Source organism: Periplaneta americana, chromosome 1, assembly GCF_040183065.1.
Source record: "Periplaneta americana isolate PAMFEO1 chromosome 1, P.americana_PAMFEO1_priV1, whole genome shotgun sequence".
NCBI lineage: Eukaryota > Metazoa > Arthropoda > Insecta > Blattodea > Blattidae > Periplaneta > Periplaneta americana.
In genome coordinates, this window is record NC_091117.1 from 3,744,503 (window position 1) to 3,771,189 (window position 26,687).

General features: G+C 35.1%; 1 protein-coding gene across 1 annotated transcript in view; it reads right to left on the bottom strand.

The window, feature by feature from the left end:
- Positions 1 to 26,687, bottom strand: part of Appl (amyloid-beta-like protein) — a 592,304-nt gene that overhangs the window by 79,776 nt on the left and 485,841 nt on the right. The window contains exon 4 of the mRNA XM_069825724.1: positions 4,176 to 4,397. Coding sequence (XP_069681825.1) covers positions 4,176 to 4,397 — 222 coding nt within the window. The remainder of the gene's footprint in view (positions 1 to 4,175; positions 4,398 to 26,687) is intronic.

A 26,687-nucleotide genomic window follows, 5' to 3' on the forward strand; every position in this document is an offset into this window, starting at 1 on the left:
TCATTAGGTACGGTACTATAAATATGCCCATGCATCTTTATTATCACAACCTATTTTAAGTCTACCATAACGTAAAATAATTAGAGAAGAAACATATGTAATAGAACAAAAATGAACACAACAGTAGTTACTGAATTGAAGCATGAATATGTAGTGTGTAACACAACCAATACAGTAATAAAATATGATTCACTTACGATCGGTGTTCAAAGATGCAGCTATTGAAAGCCACGTATTCTCCTTCATTTTGTCTTCTTTATACGAGGCGCGCCGCTTATCGTAAAACTGAGGATTTTCCTCAACACTCAATATTAGAATCTCATCAAATAAAATTTGCTCCATGGTGCACAGCACAGAACAAAATAATGCATAGGTTATGTCACGGTCTTCTTGCTACAAAATATACGACGACAAAATAGCTTTCAGATGGCAATAGAATGAATCTAGTGGGCTGTGATCGGAAACGTGAACGCCAAAGTTGAAACTTGGCCAACTCTCCGTTCCCGATCCCGGGCTCCGGCAAGCTTTTCGTTAATTGTGAATACTCACATTTTAACCATTTTACCGTTTTCGTTTTCGTTCCGATTCTCGTTTCCGGTTTATTGTGAACCAGCCTTAACACTTACTGTTCCTACTGCTGCTGCTGCACCTACTACTATTATTGCGTCAGCATGGGTGCCACAGTCGGTAAAGTGCTGGCCTTCTGTGCCCGAGGTTGCGGGTTCGATCCCGACCCATGTAGATGACATTTAAGTGTGCTTAAATGCTACAGACTCATGTCAGTATATTTACTGCCACATAAAAGAACTCTTGCGGGAAGAAATTCCAGCATAATTTAAATATAAACTACTGCTCCTATTGCCACTGCTACTTCTGTTATTATTGTTACCACCACTGCTAATATGGCTATTACTACTACTTATGGCTTTTAGAGAACCCGGAGGTTCATTGCCGCCCTCACATAAGCCCGCCATCGGTCCCTATCCTGAGCAAGATTAATGCAGTCCCTAGCATTATATCCCACCTCCCTCACATCCATTTTGATATTACCCTCCCATCTACGCCTCCTCAGAGGTCTTTTTCCCTCCGGCCGCCCAACTAACACTCTATATGCATCTCTGGATTCAACATACGTGCTACATGCCCTGGCCAACTCAAATGTCTGGATTTAATGTTCCTAATTATGTCAGGCGAAGAAGACAATGCGTGCAGTTCTGCGTTGTGTAACTTTCTCCATTCTCCTGTAACTTCATCCCTCTTAATCCCAAATATTCTCCTAAGCACCTTATTTTCGAACACCCTTAACCTATGTTCCTGTCTCAAAGTGAGAGTCCACATTTCACAACCATACAGAACAATATAATTGTTTTATAAATTCTAACTTCCAGTGTTTTTTAAAGCAAACTAGATGAGAAAAGCTTCTCAACCGAATAATAGCAGGCATATCTCATACTTAGTCTGCGTTTAATTTTCTCTCGACTGCCATTTATATTAAATTGTTACTGTTGCTCCAAGGTACTTGAATTTTTCCACGTCTTATATTTCCATTTCGTACTATGTTCTGGTCACAAGACATAATCATATACTTTGCCTTTTCGGGGTTTTCTTCCAAATCTATCTCGTTACTTGCTTCGAGTAAAATTCCGGTGTTTTCCCTAATAGTTTTCCCCTCTTAAGATATTCACGTCATCCGCATAGACAAGAAGCTGATATAACCCTTCAATTCCAAACCCTCTCTTTTATCCTGGACTTTCCTAATGGCATATTCTAGAGCAAAGCTAAAAATGAAAGGTGATAGTGCATCTCCTTGCTTCAGCCCGCAGTGAATTGGCAAAGCATCAGATAGAAACTGGCTTACACAGACTCTGCTGTAAGTTTCACTGAGACACATTTTAATTAATCGAACTAGCTTCTTGGGAATACCAAATTCAATATAGTACATAATGCAACGAGCCTATAATGGTAGTAATTAAAACGCAAGTATGTTTGTTTATGAAACGAGCGCAAGCGAGTTTTATAATTTTCATACGAGCGTCTTAATTACCATTATAGGCAAGTTTCATACGACTTTTTATGCTCGACCATATTTCTAACTTGAAATTATTCATAAGTATTCATGTTATGGTTATCTAAGTGAAGAGCGGAAGTGATCTTCTAAATTGTGAGATGTGCGCAGACACGAAAGTATGGATTGTTTTTCCCGAGGGACGAATGTCATTGACCTTCATATAATCTAGAGAATAACATGAACATTAATATTGATATAAGCTGGAAATTGATTTAGAATTGAAAAGCGAGATGACAAATTAAATTTATTTGAATATTATTTACAATTAACGCTAATTATTATAGTAACAGAACATAACCTTCTGTGACAGTATTGGATTTCCAGCCTTCGTGACGTTTCGCTAGTTGTCTTTCGATTGCATATCCGAGAATAATCGATACTTGCGGTTTTATAATGGTACAATGGCGATTTCTCATTGGCTGAACAACTGAAGTATAATGAATAGGTGTACTTTAATGAGGTCCATTAAAGGGCTGCTAACAGGTGTATAATTACCATATTTCGGCATGGTCGAGCATAATAGTACATTATGCAACGAGCCTATAATGATAGTAATTAAGAATCGAGTATGGATATTTATGAAACGAGCGCAAGCGAGTTTCATAATTTTCATACGAGCTTCTTAATTACCATTATAGGCGAGTTTCATACGACTTTTTATGCTCGACCATATTTCTAACTTGAAATTACCGGTATTCAGATGTATACATTTTATTTGTATCTGACAAGATCGGAAGTGACCTTGTTCTAGGTCGTGAATTGTGAGATGTGCGCAGACCCGAAAGTATTGATTTTTTCCGAGGAACAATAATGTCATTGACCTTGACGTAGTCCCGTTAAACTTTCCTTTCTACAATTCGCCTTAAACGCTCTCGTCAACAATAGGATTTTCACTCAACACAGTATTCGTTATAGCACTCCACCGACGACAATGACAATTTACTTGGACTATTACGAACAACAATGAACTGTTAATCTTAACTAATATTTACAAAGCACTATTTACAAATCAGAACTATCAGTTCTCAGTTCACAGTTCTTCTAGCTCAGTCACTCGAGTTCACAGTATCTCGAACCACAGACTTTCAGAGACAGTTCACTGTATTCGAACTCAGGTTCCTCCAACTGCGGTCCACTGCACTCGAACTCAGGTCCCTCCAACTGCGGTCCACTGCACTCGAACTCAGGTCTTCGGATGCTGACACAGTTGCGGACGCACACTCGAGCCGAACTCCGGTACACAAGACTGGCTTGTTTGCTCTGGCTTACTCACTGACTGGCTGACTAATCAACTGAAACTGCTCAAGTTCACGCGCGTTTCTTCTTTTATAGCAAAATCATAGTTGCGAGAAATTTCTACGGTTGTGCAGAGATAGCTCTCTCGCATTATCTGGATATCTCCACTTCGACGGACTTCTGGAAGAGTCGGGAGGGTCCGTCCCCCATACTCCGCACGCAGCAGTTGCGCGCGCACTCTCCCCTCGTCTCGCATTGGCCCTTTCCCCTCTCTTCTCTCCGCCGCGCGCCGTCCCTCAGTGCTCCGTGAAGCCCGCGCGATCTGCTCTCTTGCGGGACGCTGGTCGTGAGTTCGAATCTCACGTCGCTGTCACAATAGTAACAGAACATAACCTTCTGCGACAGTATTGGATTTCCAGCCTCCGTAACTTTCCACTAATTCTCTTTCGATTGCATATCCGAGAATAATCGATACTTGCGGTTTTATAACGGTACAAAGCTGACTTGTCATTGGCTGAACACATGTAAGCTGAGTTATCATTGGCTGAAGACCTGTACTTTAATGAGTAGGTGTACTTTAATGACTTGCATTAAAGGACAGCTACCAGGTGTATAATTAGTACATTTCGGCATGGTCGAGCATAAAGAATATTATACAAAACTTCTCTCTTAACCGAGTCATATGTCTTTTTCAAATCTATGAAAAGTAATGTACTGTACCCTTACACTCCTGTTTTTTCTCCATTATCTGTCGAATACAAAAAAAAAATGTGATCAATAATCGATCTATTACGCCTAAAACCGCACTGATGATCCCCAATAATTTCATCCATTATTATAATTATTATTATTATAACAACATAAGACTCACCCTTGAAGTGCTTGGGGCAGCACACGAACTCGACGCCGGAGAAGAGGGAGATGCCGCAGGGCAGCAGCATGGCAAAGCTGCGCAGGGACAGTCCTCGGTCCAGGCAGGACTGGGCGGCCGTCACGTTCCAGCGGTCGAACTGCCAGCATTTGGTCTGGTTGTGGATGTGATCGAACAGACAATTCTCAGGTACCAGCAGGGCGTCGCTCTGGAACGGGCCCTCTGAAACAGGACATCACAGTCATAAGGTTCGTTCCAACAGCAGTCAGGAACCGTCCGTAACCATCGTGAGCATGCGCAGTACAGAAAAAGCGTTCCAACACAATCCGAACCAGTCCTGAACCGGAAACATGTACTGCAGTCGGGCGTTCCAACAAGCTTTTGACACGGGTTCGGAACGGTCAGAAATAGTCCGCGGATTGAGGCATGTACGGAAGAGTACGCGAGACGCACATGCGCATAAGCTCACCAACGTCTCCTGAATACTGAAGAAAGACATGATCGACTCTTCACATCGGTGAGGTTAAGATGAAAAGTGACAGTACAGACGAATAATAAAACTAGAGATTTAATTTAAATTTTCGCCAAAAAGAAAGGGAATGGAAATTAATTGGTTATTGAAATAGTTAATTACAATTTCAACATGCAGCTTTGATTGAGAGTATCATAAATAACATAAATACATTAATAAAAAAAAAAAGAACTATTTTTAGATGAGAGTCCCCCAGTACACGACATGGAATTAACGGAATTCTTGCCTTCCATATTTTTTGTCATCTTTTTATAGAAAATGATCGAAATTCTGCAATTAGAATTAGCTGCGAAACGATAATAATAAGCATCCCGTTCTTAGCAAAGATGGTCACAGTTATAGCATCTCTGGATTTAGTACATAACGATCCGCGAAAGCGTTCCAACAGCGTCCAGTCCAGTTTCAATCCCATAGCAGATGCTCAACTAGCGCATGCGCATAAGATGGTACAGGAACCGTACATGAACTGATCCATGAACCGCTTGTTGGAACGAACCTATAAATACATTAGCATTTCAGTGACTAACCACTAAATAAGAGGAAAATATGAAGAAATCCATACTCCCAAATATGGAATTTCCTTTAAAAAAAAGTAACGTATTCTAATGCAGGAGGCATGAAGCGAAATTAATATCTGTTAGGATTGCCAACCTCAATACCAGCGAGTCTGCTACAAATACCAAAGTTAAGCTAGGTTCAAAACCAGAAGATGCCATAAAAAGAGAAGAAAAATATAACAACAATGAAACGTAAACCCTCCATTTTAAAAACTGGCTGTTCCCACTCATAACCAGGCTTCGAAACTTCGGACCCGATAGAGCAGTTCAGTGGGAAATCCGCATAACGGCGCACTGAGTATAGTGGTAAAGCGTACAGTGGGTGGGGGTACTGTAGAATGAATGCCAACAAATACGCAAAGGAAAACGCTCTGGATTTGAAAGTTCTGAAGAATAATTCGGTTTTCATACAAACTGTGTCTGAAACTATTACACGGCTAGAAAAGTCAGAGCAAGAGATGCCGGAAGTCCTCAAATTAGTTGAGGAAATGACACAGAGAATTAATGAGACACCAAGTACACCGGTTACTGAACGTGTGAAACAGAAGTGGAAATCAATTTTATGAAAAAAATAACCGATATGTATCACTGTGTAATATAAACAGCAAATTAGTGGACAAGAGTCACCCGAGAATAAAGGACTGTCTCTTAGAGACTGCAATGATGTTAGATTGTTTCGTTTTGCTCCTATCACGTCATGCGACGTAGAGCGCAGCTTTCCACAGTACAAACTTTGGCAGATAACTGAAAAATATTTATGTTTGAGACACTGAAAATGTATCTTGTAGTACATTGCAATTCGGTACTGTAACTGCACTTCCTAAAGACGACCAATAGGATAAATGGAGAAATTATAATTGCTACATGTTTATTTCCACCATTAACACAAATTCTTATAAAAGACAGGAGAATAAATGCTTTTCACATTATTTTGACATTGCCATTGTGTAATGTATATTTACTTTAAGAATGTACTTATGTGTGTGTCCCCCCATACTACCGTACTCTACTCTAAATAGCAACGTTGTTACCTCAACACATCTCTATCTACTTGCAGCGAGTCAACAACCTATAGTACATGCACAGTAAACTTATTGTATCGGGTCCAAAGTCTCGGAGCCTGTTCATATCTGTCTGATCTATCCATTACTCCCCCGTTAGGGAAGGGCACGGACTGGGACTGTCTACGCACGCAGGCCGCTCCGATGGGCTCATTGTACTACCCGATTCCCCTACAGCCTATGATCACTTTACCATTCCACCTGTTAATGTAATATTTTAAAATTCCTTTGCACAGCGAAAAGTTACATTTGTTCGGATCAAATGTCTGCATATTTAACCCTTTCCGCTCGAATGAGTCCATTTGAAATTATTGACATTTCTGTAATCGCTGACTCATATGATTTGTCTGATGATTCCATGTGGTGTCCTCAGAAGTAGTTTCGTTCTTTACCGATAGAGTGCAGCATGCGTCAGTTGTTATTAGGAAGAGGATTGCTTTTTTTTTTTTTTTTTTTTTGTTTACTCCATGTTGTCTCCACAAAACAAATTCAGGTCAGAAAAGTTTGAAGGACAAAACTAAAATTCTTTCAATCATTTATTGTCATACCGTAGTACACTGCTCTTTTAAACTGAGTTAGCATGTTGGGAATTAAATCAATGACTTTCCCAAAACACGCTATGAAATAGCCTATTTCATATAAAACAATTGTTATCTCGAAAAGGAAGCAAAAACCAACAAAACTGAAATGAATGACATTACTTACGCCTCATCCTGTACAGCCTGAATTGCTCCTCCCTTCATTTTATTTTTAAATATTTATTGTAGGTTTAACGCTCGTTAACTTTCTTGTAATCCTGTTATCTACTTGAAGTTATTTTGCATGCATATCTAACAGAAATATTTACAATTGAACTTCTTCTCATGCTATAGAGGATTTCAAGTTAAGAAAAAAGCACTGAACATATGTGGCTATTCCATCAGATGACCAGTTGCCATAGAAACGCCTGCCTACCACAGAGCTTGTACAATGTACTAGATAGACAAGGCCCATAAAACTAATGCTTTTTTCTTAACGTGGAATCCTCTATAGTAGTAGTGACTGCAAATTTAACTTTATTTTAGTATGTTTTTAGTTATAGGTTAGACCAATGTCATTAAAAACAAATATTCTTCGGAATATGTATGATAAGAACTTTCTTGTGTTAAATTTTATCGTACCTTGTTAACATGTTTCGACCTATTTTCGGTCATCTTCGGAACTGGTCGTTGTTGGTCTTGGCGCCTCTTGTTTCCTGTGTGGGTGCGTTCGTAGTGTAGAGTCAAAGAGTGTATGTGTTTTGAAATTGAGTTGTGTGTTGAGAATATCATTGGGGTATGTTTTCCTGTGTCTGTATATTTCGTATTGTTCTAGTATGTTGAGTTTCTGGCTTTTTGGTTGGATGTGCAGTATTTCCATGTCTGTGTTGATGTCTCTGTAGGTGTGGTTGGCATTTGTGATGTGTTCTGCATATGTGGAGGTGTTTTGTAATTTTGTTATCGCTGTGATGTGTTCTTTATAACGTGTTTGAAATGATCTGCCTGTCTGTTCTATGTAGAAGTTGTTGCATGTGTTACATTTGAGTTTGTATACGCCTGTGTGGTTGCATTTGTTTGTTTGTTTGTTTGTGTTGTTTGTGTGTTGAGATGTTTTTGTAGAGTGTTATTTGTTCTGTATGTGATGTTGTAGTTTAATTTCTTGAATGAGGTTGCAATTTTATTTGTATTTTTGTTTTCGTATGTTAGTGTGATGTATTTTTTGTGAAACAAGAGGCGCCAAGACCAACAACGACCAGTTCCGAAGATGACCGAAAATAGGTCGAAACATGTTAAGGTACGTTAAAATTTAACACAAGAAAGTTCTTATCATACATATTCCGAAGTGATACAGTGTTAAAAGTTGTGTAATCAAGATGTATAAAATATTCTTCATTTGCAAGCTGTAGTAATTTTCTTTGCTAAACGACCTACTTCGCCCTTATCGTTTCGAAATACTATGTGTGATAAATCTGTTCATGGTTACAAATACGAGACGGTAACCTTTCGATCCAAAGAACACCCCAACCTCCAATTAGCATGGAATACAATTCGAAAGTAGCACAAAATACAGGGACATCATTTTATTTTTACTTCAATTTTTATTGTACTTGCATGTACTTCGCTCCCATCCCTTCTATTAATGAAGTTCCAACTGTCTTCCACAAAGAACCAAGGTCGCATATAGTACAAAGTTACTGAGTATAGTACGTTTCAGAAATATGTTCGCATTTTCCAGTGACGAAAGAGCTTTCGACATTGAATCATATTTTCACACAGGTACTGTCGTCCGTTTGCCTACGTCGCATCCCGATTTCCCCCACCTACTTTTCCTCGCCCCTCTGTAAAGCTAGTGGCTGGGCGTCTTGGCTCTTTTCCGAAAACATTAATTTCTGTTGTAATACAGTGAAACCTGTTCAAGACGGAAGTGACATGGTCCTAATTTTTTTTTCCGTTGTGGACAGGTTTCCGTGTTATTCAGGTGTAAAGTTAAATGGAATATTTATTATTTGTATAAATGAAAAACAAAATGGCACGCCGCAAATTGTAGGAATTACAAAATATTCCGTTTAACACTAATGACGTTAAATTAGCTTCCTGTCACTTATTTAATTGGTGAATGATCTTGATGAAAATCTCATTTCGTGTATAAATTGCATCGTAACTCACTCATTAAACACTATAACGTTTATTAATTACACTAAATTTAGTATGGAACATTATAATATAATACTGTACTGTATATCACAGCTCATTATTTAATTGGACTAGGAGCCTAGAAGCCTTTAAGTCTGGATTATTTAATTTCTTTGCCAGTTCAAGGGTTTTCTTTGCAGATAGGTACAGAAATTTGCATGATCTTTCAAAGGGCAAGAACAATCCACGCCCACAACAGTTCATTTATTTCTATGTAACCAGTTGTTTTCTGTTTCTTTTTATGTCACCATTATAGACCGCAAGCCACTCATTCATGATACGGCCTTTATTTTTGAAAGTGTAAGTTACACCTGAGTTTTCCATCCATAAATTTCAACATTGTTTTCCATACTCTTCGTTTCTCATTTTCCTCGATAACTTTCACTTCATCAATTAATGATAGTGCAACATTTTTACGCAACTTTTTTTTATCACGAAATCGCTAATACACTTGCGTTCTACCCAGCTACGATAGTATACAGGAGTGAAGCATTGAACATCTTTGAAGGGACTCGTCTGCCTAGTCAACAGGGTAATAAAATTTAAGACCACCAGGCCAACACACCCTCGCACCCTCAAAAATTTTACAAAGAAAACTTGTTTTTTATCTTAGTGACCTACTAGTATTTCGTACATTCCTTGAAAGCACATACTGTTTCAAAATATAATTTACATTAAAGTAGTGTGTCCAAAATATTATTTCCGTTTTGAACAGTAGCAGACAGTTTCCGTTTCCGCGTTGGACAGTTTCCGTTTTATTCAGGAAAAATTACACATAATACAGATGAATTTTGCCGGACCAATAAATTGTTCCGAAATAGACAAGATTCCGGATTATTCAGGTTCCGATTTGAACAGGTTTCACTATATTATACAACTCTTTAAAATAACTTAAAGAAAAGGGCCTCGTTAAGTAATTACTGTCACGTGGTTTCCACTCTTTCTACGATCCTGCGACATAACCACTTGGACGGACAGTAGATAGCATGTCTGAGTAATTTTATCTTTTCGGATCGGGCAGAAGTGAAGATTGAATTTACAGTACGTAAGGTACTCTTTTATAGAGTAGGTACAGAATTATTTCAACATGAGTTACTAGTACGAAGGACGAAACTGGTAACTAAAATTCGATGCAATAGTCCATAGTGCGATAATATGCACAAAAAAACTGGAGCCTATATCGAAATGAACGGCCACCATTTTAAAAAATGTGTTTAAATATTCATGTTATGATTATTTTTCAATTTAATTTCTTTCTGTATATTGTACTGGCGGCCGGGTAGATCAGTTAGTAGAGCAGCTGGCTACGGACTGGAAGGTCCGGGGTTCGATCCCAGGTGATTACAGAATTTTTTCTCGTTACCAAACTTTCAGAACGGCCCCGAGGTTCACTATAAAATTGAGTACCGGGTCTTTCCCGGAGGTAAAAGGCGGTCAGAGCGTGGTGCCGACCACACCACCTCATTCTAGTGCCGAGGTCATGGAAAGCATGGGGCTCTACCTCCATGCCCCCTAAGTGCCTTCATGGCATGTTACGGGGATACCTTTACCTTTTATCTGTATATTGTACGCTAATGTGCTGTAGACAGTATAATATACACTGCATAATGAATACGTTCGCATGGGTAACTCAGTTCGTGAGTAAAAACGCTTATTCTTAATACAGTTCTGTATTTTGATTAAACAAAAACCAAATGAAAATTATCGAACTCAAAATCGCGATATTTCCTAGTTTACGTAAATGGATGAACTACTTTTCTTCCCTCCTATACCTAGTAGAGTGATTTGTTTGTTTTACGCCAGTATCATCGAACTACAGTCGTGGAAGGGGGTAGAAAACTGTGTTTCCGGTTCTCTAAAGGGATAGCCAGGTTAATATTAAAAATGTTAGTAAAAATAAAATGATGTCCCTGTACAATAAAACAGTTGACTGTAGCGTGATTGAAGAATCCAATGTCATGTTCCTTCCTCCATAAAGCAGAAACGTCTCTTTGAACTGTCTGGAACACTGTAGCGCTGTTTGATACTTTATGAGATGTTGCCGACCGGTCAGTGTAGCCGTTTATTCTAGACATGAGGCGCATTAATGAGGTTCAATGCCAGCATCGAGAGGTGTGACGCTTGTAGCACCTGAAGTGAGACGCTAATGGGAGGGCTTCGATCCTCCCCCCCACATTAAACGAACAGGGAAAAGCTCTCACAAAATAAACGTTGAGTCCTGATCGTAAACAGCCAGTCCGCCGTTGTAAAGTTCACGGACAGGTCTGATTGCGCGAACAGACACACAGGAGTTCAGATCCCAGACAACGCATCGTGGCCTTTGAACGGCGCTGTAGACAGATCTCATAACGTGGCATGCCCTGTTTCTATGGCACTCTTGTGTACAGAGTGTTTCCGGATTCTAACTACGAAATTTAAGGTATAGGGTAGGGTGGGGTTAGTTGAATCAAAGGGCTAGTAGGATCAATTTAAGCATTTGGCCTACTGCGCACAATCTGTTGCACATACAGGCAGTCATTACCAGTGAGAACTTGTACAGATCAGTTGGCCGTGTTGTTCTAGCGTTTGAAGTCATTACATACATTTTTCAACCTTCAGGAGAACTTCAAAGACATATAGGTAAGCGCCATTTGCTTTGTTTTTAATGTCATACAATCTTCAAACGTTAGTAAATAAGGCTTAGTGTTAAAATTATGTAGTTATTCCGTATAATCTATCTGTTGTCAAGTAACATACTACTCCATTCGTTCTTTTACTGTACAACTAGCGCATTCTGTTGCGAAACGTAGGAACTACGTGAGATATACGTAAATCCAAAGGATGGGGTTAGTTGAATCATTTTTACTGGGGCTACTTGAATCATATGAAAAATATGATAAAGAAAAATGTAAACAGACATAAGCAAGCTAATTCTCATCTGACATCCTCTGAAAATATTGAGAAAACCAGAGCGAAGAGAAAGTTACAATTAGAGAAGAGCACACCTGTTAAGGAATCGAGAAACTAATCCACAAAAAGCAAGGAGATAGTTTGCAAAAAGAAAAAAAAGTAAAAAACCAGCAGTTCAGATGAAGAATCATCACAAGAAACGACTGAAGATGACAGTGAACCATGTGGTTTTTTGCGGGGTCAATTATTTTGATAAGAATTCGCTCACAAAAGGTGGCTGGATAAGATGCCAGTCATGCAAAACCTGATACCATGAAATATACATAGGAGCAGCCGGACGAAAACAATTTACTTGTGGAAAATGTGTTTAGTTCGCCTATATTATAAGTAGTTTCACGTTCTGAGTTTATAATATTTATATATTATTATGATTTTATTAGTTTATAACATTGTGGGTTTGCATTTCAGTACAGTGTTTCAACAAAACATGTAATCCAAATAGCCCCACTAGTGATCCAAATTACCCCACCTTTAGTGAAAAATCAATGTTTTGACATGTTCTATAATATCTTGTTTATCTTGGAATATACTCGCGTATGAAAACTAAATTTGCTATTTCTTAATAGAAAACACATCACTGCAATGTAAAATGATGTTCCAATTTTGAATATAGGAATTCTATAGCTGTGAATTGAGACTGAAGTAAAAGTGATTCAAGAAGCCCCACCCTACCCTATGTACACCTTTACATACAAAAAATTTTGTTTTGCACAATTATGCTCTGTAAAATTTTTATACAATTGAGAATGGTACCAGAAAGAGAATGTAGTGAACAGATCCCTTGAAATTATGTCTATATTGTTTATAAAAATTATTTTGTTTATAATTTTGATATACAACTTGAAACATGATAGCTCATGCGGTTTTTAAGACAGAGCCACAGTTTATTCACTGTTTTATAGCTAAAACTATTCTTTAGTGCCTGACATAGAGCTATGTTTTATTTTCATATACATTAATTAAATATTACCATATATGTAACTTATACTAATATTTTATGTTGTATAAATCATGTAAAAAATCCATAGATAATTATTAACTACATTAATGTTATTTTACTCATTGTCAGGCACTGGGGGACATTTCAAGCTTCAAAATGACACCAATATCTTCTTGGTATCACCATATTTGACTGGGATATCATGTTTGAAAGAATTAAATATTCTAAAATTATTATTTATAGGAAATGAGCCACAAACTTTCAGAGCCTAGAACACTCCATCATCATATGTCACCCCTTAAGCAGCTTCATGTCGGTCCAGTTTCAGCTTCTTTCTGCCTCTCAAGTACCTCCTCCTTGTTTTAACTTCAGGTGTTTAATGTTTTTTGGCATTTTCGTCCTTATTTTTCAACAAATCCTGCGATGGTGCTTGTTCCAGGTTTTATGCTCATCCTCCTCAGAATTTCAATTTTTCCTTTTGGACTCTTATTAAAATGACGTACAACATCACTGACACACAAATTTACAGTTTTATGACTAACAGTAAAAGATTATAATTACTTCATTATGTAAAAACGTGTTTTCAATCTAATGATCATGCCCTGATATCTATGCATCTATTTTGGGACTTGAAAGAAGTTTATTTTACAAGCAATGCTGGACGAGGGGATTGACTGCTACGAGAATCACTCCAAAAGTAATCCACAATATTTATTTAAAAATTACATTTTTATCCTACAGCTTTGCTATTTTCATAGAATGTAGATACATCTTTCAGGAACAATACGTCACTTTTCCACATAATCCCCGCATCTTTCAACTGCCTTACGCCACCTTGGAATGAGGGCCTGTATACCTGCACGACAAAAGTCTGAACCAACACGTCTGAGCTACTCTGGCGCCACTCTCGGGAACGACTTAAATTAAATTTGAATACAAGGGGGAAGGATGTATCTATGACCTCCATAAATTGCAAAGGTTCAGAATAAAAAATAAATTTAAAAAAATGTTGTGCATTACTTTTGGAGTGATCTTCGTAGAAGTGACCGTGGCTGATGACGCAGAATTTTGGAAAATGGGACTTATCTGAAAAACCATAAGGCATAAATCGAAAATTCTTATATCAAATTAAAGGGAAGAAAATTCTCTATTAAAATAGTTATATTTTGACGATTCTAATTTTTCATCATATTTGCGTTTTGTGGGTGTACATATACCTTAAGGGGAACGGAATTGGATTGTGGATGAACATTTTTATTTATTTTTCATTTTTTCAATATATTATTTCGTTTCTCCTCTTTAAATGGCATATCACATTAGATATTAACATGAGTAAATATTTCACACTTCTTCGGTACACAATTCAGCTTGTTTCGAAAGTTCTGGGTTCTGTCACTTAGGGATAACAAGTCAGAACCTTTTAGCACTTAAGCTACATCTTTTCTCTTTTTCTGTTTAGCAGAGTTGTTTATCGCATTGTATATTTAATTTTATGTTCTTGATAATGTTTTTTCGGAATTATTTCTGTATTTCTTATAGTCAACACTCTGTTACATAAGAACTCTGTAACATCCACAATAATCACACGAAATGACGACCCAGTCGATATGATCGTTCAACTGCGAACATGTCCATACACCTATGTAATGAAATCAAGTCAACGCCATATGGATCCTTTCACTGCGTCATTTTTCTGCGAAATGCACTGAACTAATGCTTTTATGGAAGCGTTCATATTTTACACTATTCCGCATGAAGACCTAAGTGTATTACTGGAGGTCAATATTCTAGGTCGCTGGAAATGAACAAAAAATAAAAGAACATTTTCATTTTCAGACTTCAGCTCCTGGATTACACAAAATAAATTCTTCACAATAAAACCTAATATGATTACATCTGCAAAGAAAACTATAAACAATAATTCTGCGCATAATTAATTTTTGTGCCATTAGGGTGGTCATATAGAATATACATAATTTTATTTATACAATTCATTTTATGTAAGGAAAAATGTGTCACAGCCAATTTCTAGTTAATTGCCATTTTGTGTTTTTGATTTTAAATAAATACCTATTATTTTTAATACAAATTATTAGGCCTATATTTCATGTACATCTCGGTTGAATTGACTTGCAGATACTGAATATGAACAAAATCCGTCTAATAGTTTAGTAGAAATCGCTGTACACAGACAGACTAGTACTAAAATTATTATATTTCATGTACATCATTCCCTGATAAATTGACTCGTAGATACTGAATATGAACAAAATCCGTCCAATAGTTTAGTAGAAATCGCTGTATACAGACAGACTAGTACTAAAATTATTATATTTCATGTACATCATTCCCTGATAAATTGACTCGTAGATACTGAATATGAACAAAATCCGTCCAATAGTTTAGTAGAAATCGCTGTACACAGACGGACTAGTACTAAAATTATTATATTTCATGTACATCATTCCCTGATAAATTGACTCGTAGATACTGAATATGAACAAAATCCATCCAATAGTGTAGTAGAAATCGCTGTACACAGACAGACTAGTAGTAAAATTATTATATTTCATGTACATCATTCCCTGATAAATTGACTTGTAGATACTGAATATGAACAAAATCCGTCCAATAGTATGGTAGAAATCGCTGTACACAGAACAGACTAGTACTAAAATTATTATATTTCATGTACATCATTCCCTGATAAATTGACTCGTAGATACTGAATATGAACAAAATCCGTCCAATAGTTTAGTAGAAATCGCTGTACACAGACGGACTAGGACTAAAATTATTATATTTCATGTACATCATTCCCTGATAAATTGACTCGTGGATACTGAATATGAACAAAATCCGTCCAATAGTTTAGTAGAAATCGCTGTACACAGACAGACTAGTACTAAAATTATTATATTTCATGTACATCATTCCCTGATAAATTGACTCGTAGATACTGAATATGAACAAAATCCATCCAATAGTTTAGTAGAAATCGCTGTACACAGACAGACTAGTACTGAAATTATTATATTTCATGTACATCATTCCCTGATAAATTTACCCGTAGATACTGAATATGAACAAAATTCGTTCAATAGTTTAGTAGAAAATGCTGTACACACAAAACATAATCAAAAGTCTATTTCGTGCTACTTTATTCTGCATCAAAATAATTGCTTATTATACAGGGCGAGTCAGGAGGAAAGGTACAGGTTGTGAGGTATGATAATATTGCTCATACTGAACAAAAAGTTTATCAACATATGCCTTGTTCTAAACAGTATCTAACATACAGCTGTTTGAATACCACTGGCGTCAATCTCATATCCTTCATCAGAATTCTAATGCTGATGCAACCAAAACGACATTAGGTTGTAGTACTGTCTTTATTTCAATGCGCAATGGGCGTTGGATCGGTCGGGGTGGAGTCATTTATTGGCCACCGAGGTCACCCGACCTTAGTCCATTGGATTACTGTGTGGGAGGTTGTCTTAAGAGCGAAGTCTACAAGCGGAAAGTGGAAACCACGGAGGATCTTCTAGCTAGCATTTTACATGCTTGAGCACAAGTAAATGAATGTCCGAATCTGCTCAGATTAGCAAAACAGCAGCCGTCTACAAGAGCTGCAAAGTGCTTTGAAGATAACTGTGGACTTTTTTTAATCATATTCTGTAAGTACACAATTAAACAGAACATAATAGTACCTTATGCAACAAGTCTATAATGGTAGTAATTAAGACGCGAGTATGTTCATGAAACGAGCGCGAGCGACTTTTTATGCTCGACCATATTTCTAACTTGGAATTATTTATAAGTATTCATGTTATTCTTATCTGACTGAGGAGCGGAACTGACCTTGTGCAATATCTCGTAAATTGCGAGATGTGCGCAGACGCGAAAGTATTGATTTTTTCCGAGAAACAAATGTCGATATTGACCTTGATATAATCTAGAGAGTAAAATAAACATTCATCTTGATATAACCTTGCAATTGAATTAGACATTGAAAAACGAGATGACAAATTGAATTTATTTGAATATTATTTACAATTAACGCTAATTACTATAGTAACAGAACTAGTTGTCTTTCGATTGCATATCTGAGAATAATCGCTACTTGCGCTTTCATATTGCTACAATGGTATTTTCTGATTGGTGGAACACCTGAACTTTAATGAATAGGTGTACTTTAATGAGGTCCATTAAAGGGCTACTACCAGATGTATAATCACTACATTTCGGCATGGTCGAGCATAATAGTAATATGCGTTACAAGAGCGGTATGTTGAAGTTTTCATGTTCGAGGAAAAGTTTGAAAAAGCGAAACGTAGTTGAGCTTTTTTAATTTCCGAGAATTGAAAGAAAACATACCGCTCGTGTATCGTACATTATTTTGTGCGATGATCGTTTATTACATACCTGAAAGAGGAATTTCTAATTAGTTGCAATGAAATCTCCATCTTGGTTTCTGTTCAATGACGGCAAATTTGCAAAACAGAAATATCTATCTTCAACATTGTTGCTTTAAAATGTTTTCTGTGTTTACTATACTCCAGCAGGCCGTGATATACGTCTGTCTTTTTTCCCCCCAGTCTATGATGAGTCTGGAATCTTGTTGATTTTTTCACGGCTTCCTTAATGTTACTTGCATCACGAATGCAGTAACTTTAGTGGAGTTGTAGACTTTACTTAATTTTTGAAAATATTTAAAAACAATAATTAACAGTGCAATTTAGGTGAAATTGCAGTGGTAAGTTTCCAATTTATAATTATTACTATATTGAACGTCTCTAAAAATAATATGTTAAAAGCCTAAAGCAGTAAAATCAATATGTCACTTAAAGCGGTAAGAAGAGGGAAATTGTTATGTGTGTTAGGTTGGGAATACTGAATGTGGAATTTTAGACTTTCCGCGGATTGGTTTCGTGCGGAAACCAAGCAAATACGCACGATCTCGCACAAAAGAACATAAGGTAGCCATGTTTTAATTTACTATAATCTGTACTTTTCCCGTTCCTCATTGTTTCGATTAGTTTTCTCCGAAACCGGTAAGAACAGGATATAAGTTCATATAGACTTTTTGTTCAAAATCACCAGTATTATCACCCCTCAAACCATGTAGCTTTCCATTTGGCTCACCCTGTATTTCTTGTAATGAGAAAGTACGCGTGAACATAAACCAGTTGATGAAGCGTGTTAAATCGACGCAGAACTGCTTGGAACTCCCCAGAAGCTGCCGGCGCACCTGGGCCTCCCAAGAATCGCGACGTCGCCGAGCGCCGGCAATTTACCTAATGAACCAATTTATTGTGTGCGAGAAACAAGAAGGCGTTACGTCACAAGGAAATGTTTACGCAAGCATTTAATCAGTTATGTAAATCGCAGCGCCACAAAAGAGAATTCACAGTTAATTAGCAACAAAAGTTAGCGTTAGCCGTCATTTGTTTCTTTCTGTAATAAGAAATCTCCTTTCAATAGCGTCGGCAGCAGGGCCGCTAATTAACAAGTTTTTAACTTCGTTTGCAGCACAAAGTTACAACACGACATCCAGCTTCTGACGTCAGAATCCACGGCAGTCAAATTCCAGCGGGGAACATTATGAAGCACGCAGATGTCTGCGGCTTGCTCGGCCAGGAGCTCCAGGAGACAGATACATCAAGTGGAGGAAAAAATGAAGGTACACTGTAAATGAATAGGACATAAGAGCATAAACAGGGTAGTATGTCATGTCTATTTCACGTCATATACATCCTTAAAAGTAATAGGCTATGTATATTTCTACGAAATATACTTATTATTATTATTATTATTATTATTATTATTATTATTACTATTATTATTGTTGTTATTATTATTATTATTATTACTATTGTTATTATTATTATTGTTATTATTATTATTACTATTATTATTATTATCGTTATTATGATTATTATTGTTATTTTTATTATTATTATTCTTATTATTATTGTTATTATTTTTTATTATTGTTATTATTATTTTTATTATTATTATAATTATTGTTATTATTATTTTTATTATTATTATAATTATTGTTATTATTATTATTGTTATTATTATTATTTTTATTATTATTATTATTATTGCTGTTATTATTTTTTATTATTATTATTTTTATTATTATTATTTTTATTATCATTATTGTTATTATTATTATTTTTATTCTTATTATTGTTACTATTATTATTGTTATTATTATTTTTTATCATTATTATTATTTTTATTATTATTTTATTATTATTATTGTTATTATTATCATTGTTGTTATCTGTGTCAACAACCCCCTCCTGCTAATGATAGACATAACAATATTGAACTAAATCAGGCCAATGCTTCAACTTCTGCCAACGTATCTGATGGTTTTCAATTAGTTACTCGCAAAAAATATAAAAAAAGAGAACCTAAAGTTGGAACATTGGCCATGAGTAGCATTGAAATGGCCCCTGAGAGAATTAAAACTAAATCTCTGTTTAATCTTAGCATGCAGGCTTTCACGGCCGGTGTCTAGTTGAAACAGAGCTTCCGGGCTAAGATGCCGTGGTCTACTGGTGCTGACGTTACCAGACGTTTCGTCTACTTCTACGGCAGACATCTTCAGTGGTTAGGTACCTCGGTCGAAGTCTTCTGCTCGGGATACCTGTAGCAACTGATGACCTGACTGGTTGCTCGTCTAAATCTCTGTTTGTTTCGAGATTTAGTTCCAAAGTCAACACAAACAGTATAGAGGACTCCCTGAAGAATCAACTTCAGCTAAGATCTCTTGTTGTAACTAAACTAAAAACCAAATATCTATCATATTCTTCCTTTCACATCACTGTTGATGTGAGGGATTTCGATTCCATTAACAAACCTGAAGTTTGGCCTGCTGGTTGCCTAATTGCACCATTTTATGGTAAATTAAAGCCTGAGCAGCACTTTGCGCATTCTGCTAATTCGAACTCTGTTGATTCTCAGGGAAATGCCTCTTAGTCTTAGTCTTGCTCGCTCTCATTTTCAATGTTCAGTTCTATTAATCATCTCGAGATTTTCTACCAAAATGTTCGTGGACTTAACACTAAAGTTGATGAAATTTTTCAGAATATAGTGAGTAATAATGATCTCATTATCTGTCTCACTGAAACATGGTTATCTGAGTCAGTTATTAATTATAATTTATTTCCAAATAACTATACTGTGTTTCGTGCAGATAGACTGTTTGAAGACACTAACAAAAAAAGAGGTGGTGGTGTCCTAACAGCGATTAGCAACCTTTCACAAAAAGACGTTTTGACTTAGAAATTATTAGTGAATGCGTTTGGGTTGAACTTAGAATGACTGATGGTTTTAATCTGTTATTAGGTAACCATTATTTCTCTCCTGATACAGATCACATTCACTTAAAATCTTATCTTAATTTTCTTGAAAAAAATCTCGACACTCATAATTTTAGAATAGTAATCCTTGGTGATTTTAATACTCCTGGTATGGACTGGTGAACTGGTTCCAATCTTAATGATACTCATTATTACTCTAAAATTAAGGCTAAGGATTTATATTCCTCGTCCTGCCTTCTTGGATTAATTCAAATTAACTCTACCGTTACGAGTAAAAAGCTTCTTGATTTGGTTTTTACTAATGATAAAAACAGTACAGTTAAACTTGCCGATCACTCTCTAGTTTTAGAGGATACTTATCACCCATCTATCTCTATTTATATTGAAGTAAAATTATCGTTACCGAGGCACTCTCTAATCAGTTCTTATTTAAATTATTCTCAAGGTGATTATCTGAACCTTTATTCTATTCTATACAATTATGATTGGACTAGCATATATCAGACTACTGATGTAAACACTGCTGCAAATTCCTTGTCTCAAATTATAAACAATGCCATATCCCTTTGTGTCCCTGTCACCTTTGTTAAAAAATCGCACTATCCTAAATGGTTTTCAAACGATTTACGTCAGCTTACAAAGAAAAAAAATAAAGCTCATAAAAATTACAAAAAATATAAAACTGATCATCATTATCAAATTTTTTCTAATCTTAGAAAACAAGTCAAAGCCATGATTAAATCTGATAAATTCAAATGGTTACAATCAATTGATGATAACCTAAAGCATGAACCAAATAAATTTTGGAAATATGTAGAAACTTTTCGAAAAAACTAATAGTAATCCCACAGAACTAATAATAAATGGCGTTCACATCACAGATGAAAAAAGAAATTGCAAATGCATTTGCTAGTCAATTTAAATCTGTTCAACAAAATTGTAACTCTAATTTCATTACTTATGATTCTAATATCACTGACTGTTTGTCCCTGCCTAATATTACATTCGATGATGTAAATAAAGCTATTAAAAAGCTAAAGCCTAATAAATGTAAAGGTACTGATAGCATTCCTAATTTTATAATCAAGGGTTGCTCTAATATTTTCTTGCCTGTTTTAATTTTTTTGTTCAATCTTAGCTTAAAAAACAGGAATTTACCCGTCACTTTGGAAGGAAGCATCCATTATTCCAGTTTTCAAAAATGGTAATAAAACAGTGTTACTAATTATAGACCCATTTCTATCCAAAACAATTTTTCTAAAATTTTTGAAAAAATTATCCACAAACACATTTCATTTTATGTTAAAAATAAGATCAATTCGGCCCAACATGGATTTACAAGAGGGAAATCTACAACTACTAATTTAGTTTCCTATCTTAATCTCTTAATGCCTATAGTTGAAAATCAAGGTCAAATTGACTCAATTTATTTTGATTTTAGCAAAGCATTTGATGTTGTTCCTCACAAAATTTTATTAAATAAATTAAGTAATTTTGGTCTCTCCACTAACTACGTTAATTGGTTTGAAAATTATTTAACAGATAGACAGTCTTGTGTTCGACTAGGTAATTCTCTCTCAGTTCCATTTAATAGTTTATGCGGTGTTCCTCAAGGGTCTACATTGGGACCTCTCTTATTTTTATTACTTATAAATGATATAAGAAAAAGAATAAGTTCTAGCTGCCTTTTATTTGCGGATGATCTCAAAATCTTTCGTAAAATTAATAGTTTGGTTGATTGTCAAATTCTTCAAAATGACATTAATTCAATTTCACAATGGTCTGTTGAAAATGGAATGAAAATTAATCAATCCAAAACTTTTGTTATTTCCTTCTCACGGAAAACTACTTCCCAAAAATTTAATTATTCTCTCAGTAATGTCGTAATTACTAGGAAAGATTGTATTAGAGATCTTGGTGTTCTACTTGATTCAAAATTATATTTTCATGATCATGTGCAATATATTTATACCCATTCATTAAGAATGCTTGGTCTAATCAGATCTATAACTTATTCTTTTTTCCACTCCTATGTGTTTATTAATTTTATACTATACGTTGGTTAGATCCAAGCTTGAATATGCATCTGTTGTATGGAACTCCATTACTTCCACTGACTCGGCTAAATTGGAGAATATTCAAAGAAAATTTATTTCCTTGTGTTCTTATAGATTTTTACCAAATTCCGATTATAACTATGAGATTAAATGCAATTATTTCAATTGCGGTTGTTTGTTCACCAGACGTCAGTATCTTGATTATTTATTTTTTTGCAAAGTCATTAAGGGTGATATTGATTGTGAATCTTTCATAAGCAATATCAGTCTTCGTATTCCTGCTAACGGTTTAAGATTTCATAAATTGTTTTATAATAAGAATCCTAAATCTCTCTCTCCGGTCTCCAGATGCATTAAATATGCTAATTTGCATGGATTCAACTTGGATCCATTTAATGTGTAGTATATCTTTGAGTTTTTAACTCACTGATCTTATTTTAATAATTATTTGTCCATTTTATTTCTTGCATTTGGTCAATTGATTAATGTAGACTATTCCATTATTTCAATTATCTCATTGTACTAATTTTATAATTTTATAATTATTATTTGATCATTGATTATGTAGACCATTATATTGTTTGTATTTCATCTCATTGCCATTTTCTATCATTCATTCTCATCATCATTTGTTGTTTTGTTCTGTTTTGTATCGTGCAAAACTGTAATTGGCCTTGTGCTGTTGTTTTTGCACGTTAATATTCTAAATAAATAAAATAAATAAATAAATAAATAAATAAATTATTATTTTTATTATTATTATTGTTATTATTATTATTTTTATTGTTATTATTGTTATTACTATTATTGTTATTATTATTTTTTATCATTATTATTATTTTTATTATTATTATTTTATTATTATTATTATTGTTATTATTATTATCATTGTTATTATTATTATTATTATTATTGCTGTTATTATTATCTATTATTGTTATTTTTATTATTATTATTATTGTTATTATTATTGTTATTATTGTTATTATTATTTTTTATTATTATTATAATTATTGTAATTATTATTATTATTGCTGTTATTATTTTATTATTATTATTATTATTATTATTTTTATTATTATTGTTATTATTATTATTTTTATTGTTATTATTGTTATTACTATTATTGTTATTATTATTTTTTATCATTATTATTATTTTTAGTATTATTATTTTATTATTATTATTGTTATTATTATTAACATTGTTATTATTATTATTATCATTGTTGTTATTATTTATTATTGTTATTATTATTATCATTGTTGTTATTTTTATTATTGTTATTATTATCATTGTAGTTATTTTTATTATTGTTATTATTATTATCATTGTTGTTATTTTTATTATTGTTATTATTATTATCATTGTAGTTATTTTTATTATTGTTATTATTATTATCATTGTTGTTATTTTTATTATTGTTATTATTATCATTGTAGTTATTTTTATTATTGTTATTATTATTATCATTGTTGTTATTTTTATTATTGTTATTATTATTATCATTGTAGTTATTTTTATTATTGTTATTATTATTATCATTGTTGTTATTTTTATTATTATTATTATTGTTATTTATTATTATTATTATTATTTATTATTATTATTATTATTATTATTATTATTATTATTATTATTATTATTATTACTATTATTTTAAGTAACAAGTCTGTGTGTGATATGTCCTGAGAAAGTACTGTATGTAATATGTCTGCATATCATATTATGTATCTATTTCTATATATTATATCTATTTTATCGTATATCTTTGTATGTGTATAATATAAAGATGATTTTTATGTTTCACACATTTAATGTAATATGTGTATTTTATGTCATAATTATGTATATATTTATGTAAGTATTTGTACAGGGATATAATATGTATGATTTAATTACAGCCCTAATATACCTTCGGGTAAAATAGGGTTCTATAAACTTGCAAATTCAATAAATAAAGAGGGTAATTACGATAAGAAATGAAAGGTAAATAAATTAATAAAAAATAAATTGTTAAATAAATTATTGAACTGATAAAAAAATTAAATACTTGCAAGGTAGAGGAAGATTTTACACTTACAGATCAAAAGAACGACAAGGAAGTTCCATTGAACTTCCCTGGAATAGACTACTATATATCATTAACTCATTTAGTGTTCTGCCGAAGGGCAGGTCTATCACTGCAAACCCAGCTTTCTATTTTCTGTCTTCCTCTTTGTAGTCCACACCTGTGGAGTAACGGTCAGCGCGTCTGGCCGTGAAACCAGGTGGCCGGGTTCGAATCCCGGTCGGGGCAAGTTACCTGGTTGAGGTTTTTTCCGGGGTTTTCCCTCAACCCAATACGAGCAAATGCTGGGTAACTTTCGGTGCTGGACCCCGGACTCATTTCACCGGCATTATCACCTTCATTTCATTCAGACGCTAAATAGCCTAGATGTTGATATAGCATCGTAAAATAACCCAATAAAATAAAAATCTTCCTCTTTGTCTCCTCATATGATCCATATATCTTAATGTCGTTTACCATCACATTCTTCTTCTACCCCGAACTCTTCTCCCGTTCACCATTCCTTCCAGTGCATCCTTCAGTAGGCATTTCTTCTCAGCCAGTGACCCAACCAATTCCTTTTTCTCTTCCTGATCAGATTTAGCATCATTCTTTCTTCACCCACTCTTTCCAACACAGCTTCATTTCTTATTCTGTCTGTCCATTTCACACGTACCATTCTTATCCATGTCCACATTTCAAATGCTTCTATTCGCTTCTCTTCACTTCGTCGTAATGTCCATGTTCCTGCCCCATACAATTCCACACTCCATACAAAGCACTTCACTAGTCTCTTTTTTTAGGTTTTTTTTTTTTTTTCCCAGAGGTCCGCAGAAGATGCTCCTTTTGTATTGCCATTGATATCCTCCTTTTGACTTCCTGGCAATGCAGGACAGAAGGTAGCGTATCATTTATTCCCAATCTTTAACAATTTGTATCACTTTTGTAACACTACATAAAACAGTTTTGTGGTTCAGAGAAACTATATTAACAAAATGAAGGAACCAAACCCAACCAGGTAATCAGCCGCGCTACCGCCTGAGCTACATCGATGGCTTGCTTTCTTACATATGGCTTTTAGGGAACCCGGAGGTTCATTGCCACCCTCACATAAACCCACCATCGGTTCCTATCCCGAACAAGATTAATCCAGTCCCTAGCATCAATTTCTCACCTCCCTCAAATCCATTTTAATATTATTCTCCCACCTACGTCTCGGCCTCCCTAAAGGTCTTTTTCCCTCCGGCCTCCCAACTAACACTCTATATGCATTTATGGATTCGCCCATACGTGCTACATGCCCTGCCCATCTCAAACGTCTGGATTTAATGTTCCTAATTATGTCAGGTGAAGAATACAATGCTTGCAGTTCTGCGTTGTGTAACTTTCTCCATTCTCCTGTAACTTCATCCCTCTTAGTCCCAAATATTTTCCTAAGCACCTTATTCTCAAACACCCTTAACCTATGTTCCTCTCTCAAAGTGAGAGTCCAAGTTTCACAACCATAAAGAACAACCGGTAATATAACTGTTTTATAAATTCTAACTTTCAGATTTTTTAAGCAGACTGGATGATAAGAGCTTCTCAACCGAATAATAACAGGCATTTCCCATATTTATTCTATGTTTAATTTCCTCCCGAATATCATTTATATTTGCTACTGTTGCTCCAAGATATTTGAATTCTTCCACCTCTTTAAAGTATAAATTTCCAATTTTTATATTTGGTACCAAGAAATTTTGGTTGCAGCCTTCTACAGCGTCAATTTATGTACTGTAAATGTAGGACACGGGACCCATAACTTTACTGCCCTTTCAGAAGAAGCCATGCTAATGAATAATGGCCGGCTTTGAAACCGCGAACCTCAGACTCAACGACAACCGCTAGGCCACCGGGGAAGTTACAAGACAAAGTAGTGCCTATGAGATTACCCGACATTCGCCTTACATTAGGAGAAAGAAAACCAAGTAACCAAGCCAAGGGGAATATAATTCACGCCCCAGAGAATATGTACTTGGAAAATATTTGATAATGACGATGACTCCAATCTTGAGTGAAGTGACAGAATAGAAAACTTGAGGCAATGGACGCTAGACAACGCAACTGCCCACACTTAAAATTTCTCAGTGAACGAGCTTAGGAAGATATTCGATGATCACGCCATTAGCGGAGGATTGTGGTTGTGTGGATCCCCAGATTTAAGTCCGTGCGGTTTCTGTCTGTGTGCATCACCCCACGGCCTTGCTCTTGCTATATACCCGCCAACAGGTGGCCACAAGGGAGTCACACGAGTGGAGGACATGTTGTGATTCCAT